General features: G+C 43.1%; 1 protein-coding gene across 1 annotated transcript in view; it reads left to right on the top strand.

Moving 5' to 3' along the window:
• Window positions 1-20,716, top strand: part of Rbm28 (RNA binding motif protein 28) — a 36,231-nt gene extending 15,515 nt beyond the window's left edge. The window contains exons 10-19 of the mRNA XM_059257461.1: window positions 1,459-1,568; window positions 6,309-6,382; window positions 7,063-7,198; window positions 8,108-8,172; window positions 10,160-10,318; window positions 12,905-13,054; window positions 13,328-13,402; window positions 16,887-17,140; window positions 17,917-18,019; window positions 20,303-20,716. Of these exons, the coding sequence (XP_059113444.1) occupies window positions 1,459-1,568; window positions 6,309-6,382; window positions 7,063-7,198; window positions 8,108-8,172; window positions 10,160-10,318; window positions 12,905-13,054; window positions 13,328-13,402; window positions 16,887-17,140; window positions 17,917-18,019; window positions 20,303-20,437 (1,261 nt within the window). The 3' untranslated portion in view covers window positions 20,438-20,716. The remainder of the gene's footprint in view (window positions 1-1,458; window positions 1,569-6,308; window positions 6,383-7,062; window positions 7,199-8,107; window positions 8,173-10,159; window positions 10,319-12,904; window positions 13,055-13,327; window positions 13,403-16,886; window positions 17,141-17,916; window positions 18,020-20,302) is intronic.
• The last annotated feature ends 271 nt before the right edge of the window (window positions 20,717-20,987 follow it).

Below are 20,987 nucleotides of genomic sequence, written 5' to 3'. Positions count from 1 at the left end.
ATATACGGGGTGGAGATAGGTTTTTATGGCCCGTTGTTGTTATTTCAGCCCTACTGACTAATACAGGCATCTTCATAGGTCGGGTTGGTCTTACCACATTGCAAGCAGGCTGGTGAGTGAGGTGGCTCAGTGGGAAAAGGTGCTTGCCACCAAGTCTGACAACCTGCTGCTTGAGTGGGAGCAGCAGGAAATATTAGACAGAAGGGTTTAGAGTATGGAGAGAAAAAGATAGAAAATACAGGATAGCCTCGAGGGCCTGGAACCTATTCCCACAAGCCTTGACTGTCTCTGCCCCAGGGTATTTATAGAAATGCCAAGGGGTGGAGCAAAAGACCTCCCCCCACCACAGCCAAGTGCAGACCATCTCAGACACCTGCACTCAGGCCCGTGGTCCTAATCATCCTCTATATACAGACCTGCTGGATAAAGCCACTAGGAACCTGAAAATGGGCTCCCACAACAACCTGAGTTTGATATTCAGGACCTACATGGCAGAATTAGAGAACTGGATTCTTGCAAGTTGTCCTCTAATTGTCAATTGTGTTTTGTGGTGCATGTGTACATACACACTAAAATTTTTAAATATGTAAAAAAAGCTTTAGCTTTAGATTAAAGCTATTCCTGTATAGTTCCTGTTCCTCCCTCCCTTTCTCTCTCTGCCCTTCTCTCTCCCCCCTTTTCCCTTCTATTTGCCTAGTCATCTTTACCATGTTTTTCTTTTATATTGTTTTGAAGGAAATATTTTATATTTTCTTGGAAAATTTGAACTGAAATCTAGATTTCATAATGAACACGGAGGGAACTATGTCTAATTCAATAGAAGAAAGACATGTTTCTTACTAGCCTGCTGTGAAAATTTCTGGTTGTAAAGAGACACTAGTTTTCACCACATTCTGTGAGAAGAGGACGGGCTGGGTGAACTCTGCTCCCAGAGTCAGTGCTGTCAAGGTGCAGGTCTCAAGTGGGGTGAAGACCTGGGCAGTCGGGAGGTTGTGGGTCTTTTCTCTATGATACCATCTTTAAAAAAGGAAAGGTACAAAGTATTTCGTATATGACTCAAAGGGTACAGCTAAGCAGAGCTTTTGTGTGTGTATTTACATAACTACCAGGTCACGATACAGCATATCTGTATCATCCCAGGGTTTCTCAGCTGTGATGCTCCTCGTTGGAAGGGAATCTGTATCTGCAACTTTTAGTCTTTCTATTGTCTATTAAGTTTTAAATTCCCAGGTGAGAGAATCTGATATTGGAAGGTTAATAAGTTAGGACAAAGGGACAGAATCATACAGCAGAGGCTTAGCCACTAGGGGCCACTCTTGTGTACTGGTGCTATTTTTGAACAAGGGAGAATGGTTATGAACAGGGAGCCATCAAAGTTGATTGTCTAATTCCTGTACCTCATATTGCAATTCAAGGTCTTCGTCATTAAAATTTTTGTGGCCTGCTTTTGTTCCATAGAAACCTTTCATTTGACTCAGAAGAAGAAGATCTTGGGGAGGTCCTCCAGCAATTTGGTGATCTTAAGTATGTCCGAATTGTCTTGCATCCAGACACGGAGCATTCTAAAGGTATTTGCCCTCAGCTGACCAAGCCCAGCATTAGGAAAGAGCATCAGTTCCGCCGTTCTGGGTGTTACACAGTCTGTCCAGTGTTTCTTGGCTTCCGGAAAAGCCCAAGGACACTCTGAAATTGTCTTCCATGATGTGAAAGTCAGCAGTTTAATGGCTTTGCCAGCTTTAATTTTGCTTCAGCCTTTAAAGCTCTTGCTTATTTACTTTAAGATAATGAATTCCGTTTGTTGTTCTCCTTTGCATTTCAAATGTGATAGCATCTCATGGGTATTAATATTCTACATTGCTCAAAATTAATGGGGAACTTGTTTTTTCTCTGATGCTTTTGTTAGAGATGAAAACTGACAGAAACTTCGTTGCATGGCAACAGTCGGAAGGACAACTGCAGCAGAGTGGTGCCTGAGATGTTTTCCTCTAGTGCTGTTTATTCTGTAGTCTGAAGGGTTCAGCGTTCACTCTAGCACACTGCTGGGTATTAGAATGTGAATATAGACACATACATAGCATCAGTCCGTTTGTAATCTTTGACTTCGTGGACTGCATTCATTCTGCTCGAGCTGCGTTTTACTTAACTTTCCCATTATTGTGTCCAAAATACTTGACCTAAAGAAAGCAGGATTTATTTTGCTTTGGTTCAGAGGATTCATCTGTTATGGTGAGGACATGGCAGAGCAGCTTAGCTCTTTCATAGTGGGGCTGGAAGCAGAGAAAGGGTGAAGCTAGAGGTCTGCTCACTCTCCCCTGTTTCTTTGAGTTTACAAGGCCCCTAGACCATGAATACCACCCACCTTCAGGGAGGATCTTCCCCTCAATCCTTGTGGAAACACCCTCACAAATATCAAAGGGTGTGGCTTCGGTCTCCTAGGTGGTTCTATATCCAGTCCGGTTGATGGTGAAAGATAAACCATCAGAAGCATTGCGTTCGTGTGTTTGGACTCTTGGCTCCTCTGTGCTCTAGCAAGTGCTGTAAGCCCACTCCTGAGAAGAATGCTGTTTCTGAGGGTTTGAGGGCTCTCAAGAGTTTATCCATGGTTAAGAACTTCCATTCTAAGCTTCAGCTGAGAAGAACTGATCACATAAGATTTGATCAATTCTTACTTTTACTCAGTTAAGATAATCTAAGCAGTACTGAACAGCTTCTTAGAGATTAGGGATGAACCCTCCTTAGTCACATACCAATTTGGAAAGTTACTTAATCACTGTGAGCTTAGGTTTTTTACCTGAAAAATGGCTAGAGTAATAAATGTCTTCAGCTCTAATAGTCACACTTCTTGGACCTTTTTCATTTCTGGTTGGTTTTTCTAGAATGTCCAATCAGACTTTTCTTAGACTGCTCATAGTGCAGGCATGATACTGTTTTACATCTGTCTCCTTTTGAGTGTAGCAGGGTATTTAATACTTTTACAATGTAGTCTGCAGTGATGTGCTAGATTTCTTTCTTGGTCTATTAATCTTAATTGTTACTAATTTTAAAAGCATAATGTAAGTATTCCCCCACCTCCCAGATAGCGTTTTTCTGAGTAGCACTGGTTGTCCTGGAACTCACTTTGTAGACCAGGCTGGCCTTGAGTGTAGATGGACACTTTTCTCTGTTTCTCCCCGGTCCCATAGCTGCTTGGTCCCAGATAAACACATAGAGGCTATGTCAGTTAAATACTGTTTGGTCTATGGCTCAGGCTTCTTGCTAGCTAGTTCTTTCATCTTAATTTAAGCCATTTCGGTTCATCTATATTTTGCCACTTGGCCATGGCGTTAACAGTCTGCTGGCATCCTGTTCCTCCTTGGGCAACTCGCAGATTCTCCTCTGACCCCTCCTTTCTTCTCCTTGTCTCTCTCCTTGGATTCCCCATCTGGCTCTGTTCTGTCTCGCCATAGGCCATAGCAGCTTCTTTATTAACCATTGGTAGCAACAATTCACAGTGTAAAGAAAGACCATCCCACAGCACTTGAATTTGGAGATCCACCTGCCTCTGCCTCCCAAGTGCTGTGATTAAAGGTGTGTGTTACCACCACCTGGTTCTTCCCATATACTTTAATCTCTAGATCAATGTGCATTAAGGAATGAAAATAAAACAACTTCCTTTTGGATTAGTTTGACCAAGAATAAGCCCAATATGAATTCTCCACTTCTCCTGTATCTGCTGTCTGTCCCTAATGAAGGGCTTTGCCTCGTATTTTTTGAACAGCACAGAAAACATGGCATGGGGGAAGTAATGGGGGATTTTTATAGAAATCTTTGACAGGGGAAGAAGTAACTTTATGCCTTCCAGCCGACGTAGTATAGCAACAAAACTGCAGCGGATGTTATCAGCCTGCATCTACATGTTGCTCTCAACATTTATAACATAATGTTTAAGGTTGCTTTCAGTCTGTTTGCTTATTTCAGCAAATGATTAGTACAGTGCTCACACACACACACACACACACACACACACACACACACACACACACACTATTTGGGTCAAGGACATGGAAGAGCATATAACTTAAGATTAAAGCTATGCATTTAGCTTAGGTTGTAAAAGCTGTGTGGGAAATCCAAGGCCCAGTAAGGTCTGTTGCATGTGTCCTTCATGTCGGTTAAGCTTAAAGAAGTACACAGTAGGAGAGAGGGGTAAGTACGCAGTCTGAGATGACCTCAAGGCACATTACTGACTTGATGGCAAGGCCTGGGAAAAGTCCATTCTCCTTGGAGTCAAGAGATGCTTTCATAAAAATGTGTCAATATACACACACCCCTGAGAAACAAGATAAGTTGTCGTTACATTGTTTTTAGAAAATGGCAAGTCCATACATGTTCGGTTTAGTCAGTTTGTTTCCCCAAGTATTTTTGTTCTGTGTGTGGTTGACTCCACTAATGCATAGCCCATGGGTTCTGAGGTAGAACTGTTTTTCTTCTATCTCTGTTAGTGCTCTGTGCTGTAGAGTGTAGTCCAGATTCCTGAAGTACTTCTTGTTTTTGGGAAGATGCTACCTGATCGATGTTTAAAGAGATGTGAATAGAGTGTGGGAGGGGTTGGGAACACAGAACACTTGACCCTGTCTAAAGTTTTGACTCTAGATGTTTGGTCTTTAGATGGTGACCCTTGGGTTAGCCTGTTGTATGTATACTTCAGATTAATCTGCCTAGATTCATCTCGGTACAGGGCAGAAGATAATGCCCTAGCTCTGGGAGACATGGTAGTGTTTTCAATGAGAGAGTTCTTTTTGAGTTTTAAAGTATACCAACAGAATATTATGAAACATACTTTTTTGAAATTTACTGTGAGGTGAACTTGTACAAAGTTGCTTTTAATCCATAGTAGAAAATCATTTAGATAATTAGCCCTACATCTAACCAGTGAAAGACATGCTTTATAAAGAGTCTAGAGAAGACACCAACAGTTGATCTCATGGCTGTTTTCCTGTGATATTCATATAATAGAAGCCTCTATAACCCCAAGAGGCATATCTGGGTGTTATTTGATGCCCCCCCCCCCCCAGGTGACTCTAAGACCATGAGATGTAATTTTAGGGTTCAGTAGTTCTGCCTCATCTTCCGTGATGTTTAATTAAGTGGTTAGGTGGGTTTCTCTGTCATTTCATGTGGGTATTATTAAGGAGATAATTGATGAGACCAAATGCTGAGGACAGTTGTGTGTACTATGGTATCTGCCTATAATCCTGCACCACTCAACGTAGTATCTGTCCCGTCGATGCTGCTTAGTCCTTCCATTTGTGCCAGGCTGTGAAGATGCCTTTTGATAAAGCCATAACCACGCTTGTTTAGGCAAGAATCAGTAGTCCTTTGTTTCATGTCCTGTCTGTCCATTTTGTCAGCAGTTGATTCGAGGATACTTTGTTGTCCAGTGGCTAACTTTTGCCACAATGAAAGCTAACTCCATACGCAGTTTCTTCAATGCCCATATTTTCTCTGAAGTAGATTGGTACTGCCAGGAGCCGACATGTCTCATAGTCATAACAAAAAAGAAAAATTTTCTAAGTTATTAAAACATTTTAAATGCCATATTCTGTAGTTTTCTGAAGGGTTTGAAGATGACCTATCTAAAATATATCTGCTCAATTTTTAAAACATATCTAATATGACTACAAGTTCTATTGTAATGTCTAACTACTAACTATCATTTCTTTATATCCTAATAGTTGGTAATAATAACATTCAAGGATCAGAAAATTGCATTATTAAATGAACGATATAAGTACAATTAGAAATATACATATAGCATTTTCTAACAATATCAATTTCAATATATATAATTTGTATACAATATAAAACAATCCAATCCAATGTAAAGTATTTAAAACTAGTAATTGTCTTTTTCTTCTTCTTTCTTTCTCTCTTTTTTTTTTTAAAATAAGAACCTTAAATCTAATCTGCTTAGTCTTTTTCCTAACCCTTGACAACAACTTGTAACCAACCCCCCTAAACAATGAAAATTATCCCAGACCCAAAACCCATTAAAAAGACCAAGAAACCACCCGCCCCACACCACCTCTTTGGGAATGTGGGTGTCGTATTTTTAAAATTGCTTCCTGCTGGGTATGGGCGAAGTTATCTTTATCCTGAAAGAAAAATTTTAGGTTAATTGTCAAGTTCTAGGAAAGGTAACTATATCCTTCATTATCCAGTCTGTGTATAATGCCAAAGTTCAGGGTTTATCTCAAGTCCTTATTCAAGTAGTCTTTGCTTACTGTGAAAGTGAGGAGTGTCTCACTAAGGTTTGTGTTTTGGTGCAGGATGTGCATTTGCGCAGTTCATGACTCAGGAAGCAGCTCAGAAATGCCTTGCAGCTGCCTCTGCAGAGGCTGAGGTAAGGAAAGTGTGTCCTTCCCCTGTGCCTAGGACATAGTAGCTAAAGTGAAGACCTGAGCACTTAGCCTGTATTTAAGCACTGAGCTTTGCATGCACTGCCTTAATTATTTATCCATTGAGATGAATGCAGTTACTCATATTTCTTAAGTGAGGAAACAGTTTTGATATTTGTAGTATTCATTGTTGTCTGTCTATCAGCCTCTATTCTAGGCTAATAACATTAAAGACTGATAGAAGGTATTAGTACCATCTGGGAAACTAGATGCACATTTGACAAAGTGTAGATACTGAGAATTTTTCTGTGCTTTTTAAATGACGTATGCAATTTTTGAGATATTATCCTGTATCGTCATTGTCTCTTAAATACTCTTACCCTTCACTAGCTTTAGAATACTAAACATTTGTTTACAGAACATTTTCCTCAGTTTAGGCCTGCTTTAGAACTACTGTAAACTCCTTACTGCTGATTGTCTTAAGTACATACACATGTGACCTTTTATACACTTGTAAAAACTAGAGTGAATCTCAAGGGTCCACATGTGGCCAGCCAGGCAGATGCATCCTGTGGCCTGGCTTTCACAGCTTAATTACAGTATACCGATTCCCTTTTCTTGATATTCCTTGTTATGTACTTTCTGCTTGCTAAGTATTTGGGTAGAAGGTTGCAATATGTTTCAGGGTGGTGGGCTTAAACTGGATGGCCGGCTGCTCAAGATTGACTTGGCTGTGACCCGGGATGAGGCAGCAAAGCTCCAGACAAGGAAGGTGAAGAAGCCAACTGGAACCCGGAACCTCTATCTGGCCCGAGAAGGCTGTGAGTAGTGGACGAAGATAGGAACCAGGCGTCTAAGTAGCTGGCCCTGGGACATGCGAGTGAGCCAGCAATTATGAGATGTATTTCCAGTGAAACCCCACATTTCCTCCTTTACAGTGTTCTATTGCTGTTCCACTCCAGTAGAGGTTAGGACCCGTTACCCATTCATTTTGCAGACCAGTCAGTCCCGTTCTTCTGTCTGGTGCCTTAGATATTTCCGTTATAGGATTAGAAGTACAAAGGAGAAAAACTCAGATTACCTCCCTTTTGTCTTCATTTCTTATGAGGTGTTTTTTTTAAGATGTTGAAAAATACAACTGAAATTACTTTTTTGGATTATTGATAGACGTTAAATGTTTACTTAGTACCTTTCTCTTAATGTCAAAAAAGAATGAGAAATTAGTTTTAAGTTAACAAAGAATTTCTAGAGTTTCTGATATTTATCAGCCTACTCCCATGTAGATGCATAATAACAACTAATGTTAGGCCGTCAGCCTTTGGCGCTAAGGCCTGTGAAACCACAGCTCTCCTCTGTGGTGGCTCATCTGAGTGTTAGTGGTGGCCCTCAGGTGCACAGGGAGCAGCTAAGTTTCGGGGCAGATTGTTGGTGGATCCCTGGATTGTAGCTGCTTTCAGAACTTCTTCCATACCTTTCTGTCTTACTTGCAGCACAGATATGATGCTGTTTTGCAGGCAGAAAGGAACAAAATCACAAAATGTCCAGAGTTCGTCTTCTGAGCAAGTCTAAGTCTAGAACTTAGCCCTGTAGCTATTTTTGGACCTAACTAACTGGCCAACACAGTCCTCAGGGCCCTATTCAAAGAGTTTGCATCATTCAAATCACATTCTTCCTGTTGCTCAGTGAACATTCCCTTGGTGACATCTTGGCCTTTTTCCTTCTTTCTGCAGTGATCCGTGCTGGGACGAAGGCTGCCGAGGGTGTGAGTGCTGCAGATATGGCCAAACGAGAGCGGGTGGGTAGACCAGGCACCAGCCTGAAGGTTCCCTCCAGGGTTTTGTAAATGAATCCGAAGCAACTGTTGCTGCTACATTTGCTCGTGAAGAGCTGTGTATAAAGACCATATTTTACCCTGTTAGGAGTGCACAGGGGAAGGAGAAGTCACTGGACGTTACTGCTAATGTGTCAGCATTCTGTTCCGGTGTAAGAACTCAGTCTTTTCTTTCTTTCTATAGTACTCGTGTGTGGTGAATAGCATGCTGCTGGATTGGGCAGGAGGTGGAGAGGAGGGGCTATGTGTGATTGTTAGAGTAAATGTAGAACAACAGGAAGGAAGCTCTGTGGGCAGGGCTTACTAGGAAAAGGAGGACATGTGGGGTTTGGAAAGAGTAGCCAAGATGTCATTGGGAGGGGTTAATATCTCCAAATTATGCAGTTATTTTAGAACAACTTCATATTGTAGGTGTTTCTACTGTTCACTGACCCCGTTGCTGCTTAGTGATGTTCTCGGCAGGTGTTACTTTTGTACATATAGCTTACTTTTGTTGTTCTGAGATGGTCTCATGTAGCTCGGGCTGACCTCATTGTGTAGCCGAATATTTCTCGATTTCTGATGCTCTCTACCTCCTGAGTACTGGGGTTACAGGCGGGCTCCATCATGCCCAGTTACATGTGCTGAGGGTTGAACTTCAGATGCTGTCTGTGCTGTGCAGGCTCTTCACCAGAGGGGCTGTATCCAGCTCATGCAGCTCACTTTTAAAAAGGCAGCCTAGAGCCAGCACGGCTGCTCCGTGGGTAAAGTGCTACTGAACAAGCCTGATGACCGCGTATCCCTCAGAGTTGTCCTTTGACCCTACCTCATGCACAAGTGTGTACACATTACACACAGACACACCTATAATAAAGTTACAAATTAAAGGATCAAAAGCCAGCTTAGAATAAAGGTAAAGATACAGAGCAGCTGTGGAACCGTAAAGTTCTGGAGATGGTGAGCAGCAAATATACTATACTGATACAGTCTATTTATGTGTCATTATAGATATATATTTATATGTTATGTAGTATACACTATATATAATGATATAGCAGCAAATGTACTATACTGATATAGTCTATTTATATATCATTATAAATATATATATATTATGTAGTATATACTATAATGATATAGCAGTAAATGTACTATACTCTACTGCCTCTACCAAAGCAATATGTCTTTCTAGCATAGATTTTATAGTAGTGTTCTCAATTTTTTTTTAGTAGTGAACATCTGGATATTATAGTTTTTGGGGAAGTAGTGCAATAAAATGTACTGAATTTTAGAATTAATTTTGCTAGCCAAAGCTTGCTAAGTTATTTATGTGAATTATAAAAAGTAAGTTTATTTTCTTTAGGGAGGAAGTACTTAGACTTAGTTGTTGGGTGGGTGAGGACTAAGCACAGATGCTGACTTCAGTATTATAGGAATACTTGGTCTAAGCTGGGTGGTGGTGGTGCAGGCTTTTAATCCCAGCACTCGGGAGGCAGAGGCAGATAGATCTCTGAGTTCGAGGCCAACCTGGTTACAGGGTGAATTCCAGGACAGCCAGGACTGCACAGAGAAACCCTGTCTTGAAAAACCAATAAAAATAAAAATAAACGTTTTAAAATAAAGAATATTTGTGCTGGGCCACATTTTGAGCTATGCATTTTTTTAAAAAAAGAAATCTAATTTGGCCTCATGTCAGTGCTAAGACTTAAATATTAATCTGCAGTTTCGTTTTTTGTAGATGAAAATTTGAATCTTAGAATGTCGTTTGATTTCTCTAGTTGGATGACATTGGTTCAGATCTGACTTGAGCTCATGGTCGTCTTGCCTCCCTGAGCCTTTCTCTCTGCTGACATTGTAAGGCAGCAGGTGCATCTGTGGCTGTGGGGTGGGTGGGGTTAGGATTCTTTAGGGAATTAGGAGCCTGCCTTATGGGTGTATTGTATGTTAAGAGTTTGTCTCTCTTCTCTCCCAGTTTGAGCTACTGAAACATCAGAAACTCAAGAACCAGAACATCTTTGTCTCCCAGACCAGGCTTTGCCTGCACAATCTGCCGAAGGCCGTGGATGATAAACAACTCAGGAGGCTGCTGCTGAATGCCACTAGAGGGGAGAAGGGCGTATGCATTAAGGAGGTGAGAGATGCCTTGCCATGCAGCCATGAGCATTCACTTCAGGCCATGCTGCCAGCCTGCTTTTGAATGCCTCAGCATGCAAAGTTGAGTTTGCCAGTTTTCTTGGTTTTATTTTTTCCTTTGGAGAACGTCTTTCATGTCTGATTGAATTATAGCAAAATGTGAGGAAATCTCTGTCATGAATTAATTTAGCAAGCATTTATTCAATACCTGCTGTGTGCTCAGCATTATATAGGTGTTGTAATGTGAATTTTGTTGCAGAGAATACAATTTATGTGGTTTGTTTCCTAAAAGAATGTTGTGCGTGTGTGTGGGCACGCACACATGAGTGAGAGAGAGAGAGGGAGAAGGAGGGAAAGGAGGAGGGGAGAAGGGAGGAGAGGAGAAAAGGGAAGAGAAGAGAAGAGAAGAGAAGAGGGAGGAGGGGGAGGAGAGAGAACATGAGAGTGCACGCCAGGGCACACGTGTAGATGTAGAGGACAGCTGCATCTCCGTCGGTCCTCACCCTCCACCTTCTCTGAGACAGGCTCTCTTGTTCACTGCGAACCCACGCTTACTGTTCCTAGAGCCTCTGTTTCCACAGATTCTAGTGTGTCTTCCCACCCCACCATAGGAGCTCTGAGATTACAGACACCACCATGCCTGGCTCTTACCTGGGTTCTGGACATCTGAACTCAGTTCTCATGTTCCCATGGCAAGCACTTACCTATTCTGCCACCTCCCTGCCCCTCCAACAGCATTTAACTATGTGAGACTCTTACTTAATACCCCTTGGTAAGCACAGACAACCATGCATGTCTCCGGTTGAATTAGAAAACTGGGTTCACTCCAGTACTTGGTTCAACTCAGTCTCTTTTGAAGCCCTTACTGTTTATACTGACCTGAAACTTGGTTGTTTCTCTGGACAGACTGAGCTCTTTGAGGATAAATATTATCTCATTATCCCCAATCCTGGATGTAGCACTTGGCATAGAGTAGTCTACTAATCTTTATATTTAAAAATGCCATTGCCAATATTTTAGGTGTGCTTTGCTGTTTCATAGCCATAAACTGTGTGCCTAATACCCACAAGCCTCTTTAAAATGTGTTCCTTGGTGTTGAGGAAATGACTTGAGAATGTTAACCGGTCAGAACGTGTCTGACAGCACTGTTAGTTATGCGTACCTACAATATTTCGTGTGCGTCCATTTCAAACCCATTACGGTTTAGTGCACTTCTGTGCGTTGTACATATGTGCATTGGTTGTGTAACCGTTTCCTCCAATTTTGGAGGGAAGGTTGGTGGGTGAGCTTAGGAAGGAAACAACTCAAAGGCTCAGGAAGTCTCTGAAATTGACCAGATACACTAGGCCTCTCGCTCCTCAAACATATATAAGAAGTAAGGACTGCTGAGAGATACTCTCAGACAGGCTGAGGTACCTCAGAGAGGCTCTGACCAGCCAAACTACTTGGTAGAGGCAGAGACCTGATGAGCTGCCTGGAAGAGGCTACCTGGGAAAGACACTCTAAGCTGTGGAGCTGTGTGCAGGTTGTATAGTGTACTACAGGGGTCCAGCTTGTGAGCTGTCCCCCATGCTGGGGTGGGCTTTTAGAGACAGCTGTCTTTGGGTCATTTCTGTTTCTGTAAGTCACCCAGTAAACTCATGGTTCACCAGCTGGACTTTGGGGGATCCTTACCTTGGTCTGTCTTCGGTTCCCTATCTTTGGTGAGTAGATTTTTGTTCATGTCTCCCCAGAAATCATGTCTCACAGCAGCATTGTATTGATTTTTGTTCTTAATTCTTATATTTGTGTAAGTACTGTCTCTGTAAGATGTCTTGAAGGACATTTTAAGTGAGTATCTTGAAGTAAGGAATTCATTCTTCTCTTCATCCTCTGCTGTGGAAAGAGGAGTATCCAGACACAGATGTCTTTCATACTCTTCCACTACAGAAGAACAACAGCTCTGGGGAGAAATAGTGTAGCCATGGTGAATTTTCTCCAACTGTCTTCTATGTTCCTCATGACGCTAGGGTACTTCCTGTATCCTGTCTAGGGAGTTAGAGAAAACATGCACGAAAGAGTTTCTGACTCAGGCCGGGAGAGCTGAAACTCGCTGTGTTCTGAGGCTCATTGAGGGAAAGTGATGGTCTTTCTGTGTTGAGTGTGTCTTGCTCATCTGAACCATCAGGTCTTCTTTCCTTCTAGGGGCTTTCTTCAGTGCTAGACTCTTTGGAGAGGTCTCCATTCTCAGCAGTAACTTGATGACGTTCTAGAGAATCATGTGCCTCTCAGTTATATGTGTTCTGAGCAGTTAACTAGAAGTTTCCTCCTGTTGGAGAGATGGCTTAGTGGTTATGAGCACTTATTGCTCTGGCAGAGGACCTGATTTTGGTTCCCAACATTCCTATCTGGCAGCCCACAGCTACTTCCAAGTCCAGCTCCAGGGACTCCATTGCCCTCTTCTGGACTCCATGGGCACTGTATTCATGTGTATATGTGTACACATGGCCACACACATATGCAAGCTTTAAGAAATAAATGAATTTTTCTTTGGAAGTTTTTATTATTTATAACTCCTGCTTATTTTTTCTTTTTCTACTCACAGTGCAGAGTGATGCGGGACCTCAAAGCAGCTCATGGAAAAATGAAGGGTCAGTCCCTGGGCTATGCCTTTGCAGAGTTCCAGAAGCACGAGCATGCCCTCAGAGCCCTCCGCCATATCAACAACAACCCAGAAATCTTTGGGTCTCAGAAGGTGAGCCTCATTCTCCAGGGAGACCCCATTTTCGGAGAGTTGAATGGTGGGAAAGAGAAGCGGACTGGGTGGAGGTGGGGAAAATAGATGGTGACTCTAGGCAAGAAGGTGCTTATAAAGCATGTAGACTGGATGGACTTCGTGCAGACAGGCATTTAAAGACGACCTGGGAAGCAGCCTCGAGGCTTACCAAGAGGAGTAGTGGAAGGAACAGCTAGGCTTGTCACACTCCCAGATTACAGAGTCTTACCAATGAAATTGTCTCCCTGACAGAGACCAATAGTGGAGTTCTCTCTAGAAGATCGAAGGAAACTCAAAGTAAAGGAGCTGAGGATCCAGCGCAGCCTGGTACTGAGCCTGACTGATTGATTGGATCTGGTTGCTTTTGTGCGCGCGTGTGTGCGTGTGCGTGTGCCTGTGTGTGTGTGTGTGTGTGTGTGTGTGTGTGTGTGTGTGTACACACACGTGTGCACCTGTATGCCCGGGCCATTGCTTCTGGAGATCAGAAGACAACTTGGGGAAGTTGGTACTCTTTCTACCATGTGTGTCCTGGGGGTTGAACTCGGGCCATCAGGGTTGGTGGCAAGTGCCTTTACACGCTGGGCGTTCTTACTGGCTGGCCCTTGTTTGTTTGGTTTTGGTTGTTTCTGACAAAATCTCACTGTGTAGCTCTGGCTGACCCAGAACTCAGAGCTGCCTCTGCTCAGAGGTGTGCGCTGTCAGGTCCAGCCTTTTGTTTAAGGATCTTAATTAAATTCCTTTTTTAATCTGTGCTGCAGCCACGGAGGGTTTTACTCAGTTTCCTCAGACCCCCGGTGTTTTCTCCTTTGCTGTCCCTCTGCTGAGAGCTGCATAGGGAAGGGGAAGGGGGGAAACGCAGACCAGTGTTCTTGTCCATCATGAGTTCCTGTAGGGTCTGGGGGGCCGTGTCAAAACTAGTGGCTCAGGTTCAGTTTCAGAATCATCATCTGAGACAGGGTCTCCCTTGGTTGTCCAGGCTTGCCTTGAACTCAAAGTCCTCCAGTCTCAGCATGCTCCCGGTGGCTTGAGACCGTTTTCAGTTAGTGCGGAGGAGGAAGAGCAGAGCTGTGTGCTCTGCTCCTTTCTTAGCTCCATGTTCCCTGGCCACTTGTCTAACCTCAGTTTGTAAAATGGGTTAATCACAGTGTCTTCATTCCTCATCTTAGGAGATTCAGTGAGCAGATGTACCATTGCCCAGCTTGTAGTCAGTACCCTCTTACCCATATTCCCCTAGAACATACAGGGCTAGATTATTTTGAGGTCCATAATTTTTTTTTTTTTTTTTTTTTTTGGCTTTTCGAGACAGGGTTTCTCTGTGTAGCTTTGTGCCTTTCCTGGAACTCACTTTGGAGACCAGGCTGGCCTCGAACTCACAGAGATCCGCCTGGCTCTGCCTCCCAGTGCTGGGATTAAAGGCGTGCGCCACCACCGCCCTGAGGTCCATAATTCTTATAGTGCTCATCAATACTACATGACAGTTTGCATGTGGGGAGAGCATTCATAGTATTTGATGTATACTGAAAGCATGACAAACAGATAAATGATAGCAGTGGCTAAAACTGGCCTTTATGGAGAATCTGGGGTGTTATTCTTGTACATGCCAACTTTTTACCCCAGATAATGCCTTTAGCCATTGTTTCAGGGGTGTTTCTGAAGCTGCCTGCATTTTCTTTGAATTCTTTGTTGCCTGTGTTTATGTTCATAGTGCACTTTCATTATAAAAGTGGTCTTTTCTCCTGATTCATATGGACATTTTTGACTTGGCTTATGCACAGCAACTGGCTCTTCCCACTGTAAGATAAGCCCTCATTACATGGGTGTTCATCAACTTCCTTGACTGTTTTTTATTTTGTTTTACTTATGTGTGTGTTGTTTTAAACACATGTGATAAAACACCATGACCAGAAGCATCTTAGGAAAGGAAGTTATTTGGGCCCATGCTTCCAGAGGGTAAGGGCCCATCATGGCAGGGAGGCAGAGCAGCAAACAGCGGGCATGGCCAGAGGAGGAAGCTGAGAGCTCACATCCTCAAAGAGAGCAAACGAGTCACGGCAAGGCTATGTACTCTCAAAGCCTGCCCTCACTAATGTGCTTCCTTCAAGCTGTACCTCTTGAACCTCCCCAAACTGTAGCAGCTTTTTCTTTTAGGCCACCAACCAGCTCCCAAATCATGACACAGAGACTTACTAGTTTTGAATGCTCGGCCTAGCTTAGGCTTGTTTCTGACTAGCTCTTTTGACTTAAATTAACCTGTTTCTCTTTATCTACCTTTTGCCTTGGGGTTTACCTTTCTTACTTCTGTGTATCTTACTCTCACTGCTTCTCTATGTCTGGCTGGCGGAGACTGACTTGCCCCAGGCATGTCCCCTGTCCTCTCCTCTCCTTCCTCCTCTCAAGCCTAGATTTCTCCTCCTATTTAGTCCCTTTGCCCACCAGCCTCACCTGTCCTTTCTCCTACCTGGCTGTTGGCCATCCAGCTTTTTATTAGACCAATCAGGTGCCTTAGGCAGGCCAGGTGAGACAAATGCAACACATCTTTACATAGTAAAACAGATGCAGCATAAACAAATGTAACACAGCTTTGCCTAAAGTCAAAATGATACTCTTCAACACCAAACAGCACTACCAACTGGGGACCAAGCATTCAAACACACGAGTCGGGGGGGGGGACATTTTCATTCACACATTTTATTCCCACCAGGCTATTGTTTGTTAACTGTATCTTACCACTTACAGACTGGTGCATAGTTGGCATTTAATAAATATTGTATCAATATGTCTATTTAGATTAAATTAGAAAATGACAGATGTTTATTTTTACATCAATTTTACTAGAATCTTTTTTCCCAGTGCTAGTAAACTTTCAACATCCTTATTCTTGCATTTGAAGTTCCAGCATCCCTTTACCTTCCTTTCTTCACTGACTCCTTCTCTGACACTTTTCCGTCTTCATGTGGACCAAGGTTTTCAATCCACGCCATTTCCCTTCTCTGGAGGAATTTGTTTAGCATTTCTTGTGAAGCAGATTTCCTGGCAACTGTTCTTTTTTTAATGGAGAAAGTCTCTCACTTTTGTGAAAGGCAGTTTTATTGGGTAGACTGGTAATTTTGTCTTTTGGACTTCAACTACCTCATGTTATCTTCCTCTTCCCTACATGATTTACTGCAAGTGACTGATAGATCTAGTTGTAGAGCTTGGAGTACTTATTTTGTTGGTTTTTCTCTCAGCCTTAGATCTCTAGCTTAATGTCTATCACTGTCTTGAAAATTCCTAGCTGTATTATGTGAAGTAGTTCTCAGTTGCTTTGTTTCTGCTGCTGGCATCCCCCTTTTTGTGTGTTACACTTGGGGGCGGGGTAGGTTTGTTTTAAACAGGATCTCTCAAGTAGCCCGGACCCATTCCTTCCTTCCCAGTGACTAGGATGCTAGGTGTGTGTTGTCATGCCTGGCCCAGGTTTCACCTTTGACAACTGTCCCTTCCTACTGGCTTTTGAATCTTGGGCTACTGATCACTGTTTCTGGGTTGTGTTGTTTTGTTTTGGTGTGTGTGTACGTGTACGTGTGTGTGTGTGTGCGCGTGTGCGCTTGCGCGCGTGTGTGTGTGTGTGTGTGTGTGTGTGTGTGTGTGTGTGTCCTGCCTAGTAGCTATCTGTTACTAGGCAGCGCCTGTGACCTGCTTGTATTTACTTTGCTGAAGTTTCCAACTATGTAGGGGAAGAGTTCCTCTTTCAGCACACTCATAGCAGGCTCATGAGTATTTTAGCAAGGAAACCTCGTCTGGAAATCAGGTGGCAATTTCTTGTTTTCTGCAGCAAAAAATGGCATCTCAACCTGTAACCAGTAAGCCCCAAAAGGAGCAGAAGAAACCTGGAAAAGAGAAGCAACAGCAAGCAGTGAGCCCTACCCAGGACCAAAGTCAGGCTTCTGCAGAGCAGAACGGGAAGGCCCGGCCCACCTCGTGGACAGGGTTTCAGACCAAGGCTGAAGTGGAGCAGGTGGAGTTGCCTGATGGAAAGAAGAGAAGAAAGGTCCTGGCGCTTCCCTCACACCGAGGCCCCAAAATTAGGTGAGATGCAGGAGGCTTTGCAAAAATCAATAAGTACAGAGACAAACAAATGAATAGATAACTATTGCGACTTAAGATTGCTGTTGTGTACTCCATTTAAGAGTGACTACTTCTAGGCTTAGAAACAACTATGTAAGCTGGGTGGTGGTGGTGCACACCTTTAATCCCAGCACTTGGGAAGTAGGGGCAGGTGGATCTCTGAGTTTGAGGACAGCCTGGTCTACAGAGTCAGTTCCAGGACAACCAGGGCTACACAGAGAAACCTGTCTTGAAAAAAACAAACAAACAAAAGAAACAACTATATAGAAAAGAAATTTGTCTCTCAAACTCTTTAAGAGATGCCAAGGTGGCCGGGCGGTGGTGGCGCACGCCTTTAATCCCATTACTCGGGAGGCAGAGCCAGGCAGATCTCTGTGAGTTCGAGGCCAGCCTGGACTACCAAGTGAGTTCCAGGAAAGGCGCAAAGCTACACAGAGAAACCCTGTCTCGAAAAACCAAAAAAAAAAAAAAAAAAAAAAAAAAGAGAGATGCCAAGGATGGGGCTGGAGAGATGGCTCAGTGGTTAAGAGCACTGACTGCTCTTCCAGAGGATCAGGGTTCAATTCCCAGCACGCACATGGCCACTCACAACTGTCTGTAACTCCAGTTCTGGGGGACCCAATACCAATGCACATAAAATAAAATAAATTAAATAAAAAGTAAAAAAAGAAAAGGATGCCAAAGATATTAACCAGAGAAAGAATTTAACGCAGCATCTACCTGGCGTCTTATTTCAGGTTGCGGGACAAAGGCAAGGTGAAGTCCATTCCTCCTAAGAAGCCAAAGCCTCAGACAGGCCAGCGCAAGCAGAAGAAGCAGCAGTTACCTTCTTCTCTGCAAGTGAGTCCCAGAGGGCCTGTGGGTTGGGGTGCTGTGGCTCTGTGGGGCTGAGCAGTGACAAAGCAGGTGGATAGCTGCGTGGATAGTAGGCTTCTCCATGCAGGGCTGCAGCTCTTCAGGGGGGGAGGTACAGTGGGGAAGTTCAGAGGAAAGTAAGCCTATGACTTGTCAGTCTCCTTGAGCAGTTACTGTCTTCCTGTTCCTGCACCTGCTTTCCCCACTGCATGTCTGCAGGCAAATCCTGCTTTACATGTAAATATCTCTCTCTCGAGAGTGCTCAGAAAAACCTCAGACTACATCTCTAATGACCAAGTCTTCACACACGCATGCACACACACACACACACACACACACACACACACACACACACACAATGTCATTATCATATCTACTGAGATTAGTCAGAAGCTCTTTATACTCTCTAATGTATAGCCCCATTAAAATTGTCCTAATTGCCTCAAAAATGTTTTTATTTTTAGTTAGTACCAGTTAGGATGCTAGCAAAGTCCACACACACTACATTTGCATTATTCGTCCCTCCCTTTCTTCATCCTATGGCATTTGTTCTTTCTTACCACATTCTTGTTCCCCGTGTTGTTCATTTATTGGAGAAACAGGGCATTTGTCCTTGAGGATGTATTTTATGTTGTGTTCAGCCCCTTACTTCCTTACAGTATCGTGTAACTTGTCCCCGTGGCACCTTGTATTGACTGTCAGCTGGTGTAACGGTCTAGAGGTGTAAACAGATTTAGATTTCTTGGAAAGAACACTTCATAGGTGGTGAGAGTTTCCTTGCTAGTGACTGCATTTTGGTTGTTCACTGTTAGTGATGCCAAGATCAGTCAGTAGGTGTCGGAGTTGTCCACTTCCTGTTCTATTTAGAAAATCCCCTAGCAGCTTTCAATTAGTTTTTAGTTTTCTGCTTTGCAGTGCTAGGATCTAACCCAAGGCCTTTCTCGTGCTTAGAAAGTACTCTGCTATTGAGCTATACCCCTAGCTGCTTATCTTTGGTTTTTAAAAACAGTGGATTGTCATGTAGACCTGTTATTTCATTATGGGTTACAGAATGCTGATTTTCCAATTCAGACAACCCTTTTGCACTTAAAAATAGAGTTCTAAGAATTCTAGAAATGAGAATCTTACAGATAGGAAAGACAAGGTTAGATGGTTGGTTCCCCCCCCCCCCCCTTCTTGCTGTATCAGTTTCAGAGTAGTGAACTATTACCAGCCTGCTATGTGGCCTGTGAGGCTGACGTGTGTGTGTGTGTGTGTGTGTGTGTGTGTGTTATGAAATTCCAAATTTTCATATACTGCTCTGTGTTTCAATCAAATGTAGTCATTATATTTGTCCTGTCCAAGACAACAGAAGCATCTTTGGGTCGGCTACCATTCTTCTGAAATGACCTTGACTGTCTTTGGTAGTGTTGCTTTCTTGTGCAAGATGTTCTTTCCCAGTTTCTGGCCAGAGCCATTTTCCCAAGGAGCTCTAGTTCTTTTTAATAGAAAATAATGGTCTTGTGCTCTTTCTTCTTAAATAATTAAAAACATTCTCTTATGTGTATGGGTCTCTTATCTGCATGTATGTCTCTGTACCAAAGACATGGGTGGGGTCCACAGAGACCAGAAGAGGGCATTGAATCCCCTAGGTCTGGAGTTAGAGATGGTTTTGTGATGCAGTGTGGGTACTGGAAATAGAGCCTGGATCCTCTGGAAGAGCAGCCAGTGCCTTTAACCCCTGAGTCCTCTCTCCAGCTCTAGTCTTGGGTTCTTGTGCATTTGAGGTCAAACTTTTATCTCCCTTCCTTTGAAGAGCAGAAGAGTCACCAGCATCCTGTTCTACTCAAGTCTGTCTGTGGGAAATTTCCGACTGTAGCATATTATATTGTAGAGATCTAGTCTCTGAAATTTCATAAATGGAACTCTTGTGAGGGCAGGAGCAAACAAGGATGTCCAAACTAGGGTTCTTCTGGAAATCGTCTTCCTAGTGCACCTACTCATTTTCTGTTTTGGGTGTCTTGACAGTATGTAAGGTGATATTTAGTGTTTGAAATTAACTAGGCATGGTGGTGGCACCTGGAAGGAGGAGAGATAAGGGTCAGAAGTTCAAGGTCATCCTCAAGTACATAGTGAGTTTCAGGTGTACAGAAAAGAATGCAGGCAGGTAGGCAAGGAAGAAGGCAAGAAAGCAAAGAGGGAGGGAGAGAGGGAGGGAGGAGAAGAGAGAGGGAGGGGAGAGAAAGAAAGAAAGAAACATGACTGCTTTATGTCTCCTTTCTTTCACAGGCACCTAAGAAAAAAGCTAAGGAAAACAAGGCGGAAGCTCACTTCAACCGACTGGTCGAGCAATATAAGCAGAAACTGTTAGGCCCTTCCAAAGGATCGCCCCTGCTGAAGAGAAGCAAATGGTTTGATACCTGAGGCTGCCTGCAGAGAGCGTGTCTCTGAGGGAAAGAGCACCCAGACGACACCCCCTTTCTCGGGGACTCTGGAGGCCGTGTATGGGAGGAGAACAGCATCTGAAAACACCATGGAGTTTTTACATCTTCCCCATATTATTGCTGGAGCTGTGCGTGGACTTGTGATTCATTGCTATTTTCTTCTTCGATGGAAACTATTGTAAAGAAGTGTTTTGGAGTACTGAATTTTTACGATGCTTATTTTGTTATGGAGTCTGTAAATGAGGAATTGTGACATTTGGATGTGTCTCATTTTTATATACACAAATACATTATTTATGAGGTTTTTTTCCTAAGTGAACATTTTTAACATTTTTAATTCAGTTACATAGTATGCAAGAGGTAAGAACAGAGAAAAAATGTTTACTAACGTAGTCTCTGAATGTGGGGGACACTTGCAAACAACTGGAGGCCCCGGGCCTGATACCAAGCAGCACCTGATAAGTGTCTGCCCCTGGAGGGGTAATGGCTGGTTAGAAATCAGATTCAGTGGCTAGACACTACCTGACCAA

Source organism: Peromyscus eremicus, chromosome 3 (assembly GCF_949786415.1).
Source record: "Peromyscus eremicus chromosome 3, PerEre_H2_v1, whole genome shotgun sequence".
NCBI classification, from domain to species: domain Eukaryota; kingdom Metazoa; phylum Chordata; class Mammalia; order Rodentia; family Cricetidae; genus Peromyscus; species Peromyscus eremicus.
The sequence above is the reverse complement of the archived record's forward strand: the minus strand, read 5'-3'. Positions and strand labels throughout refer to the sequence as shown.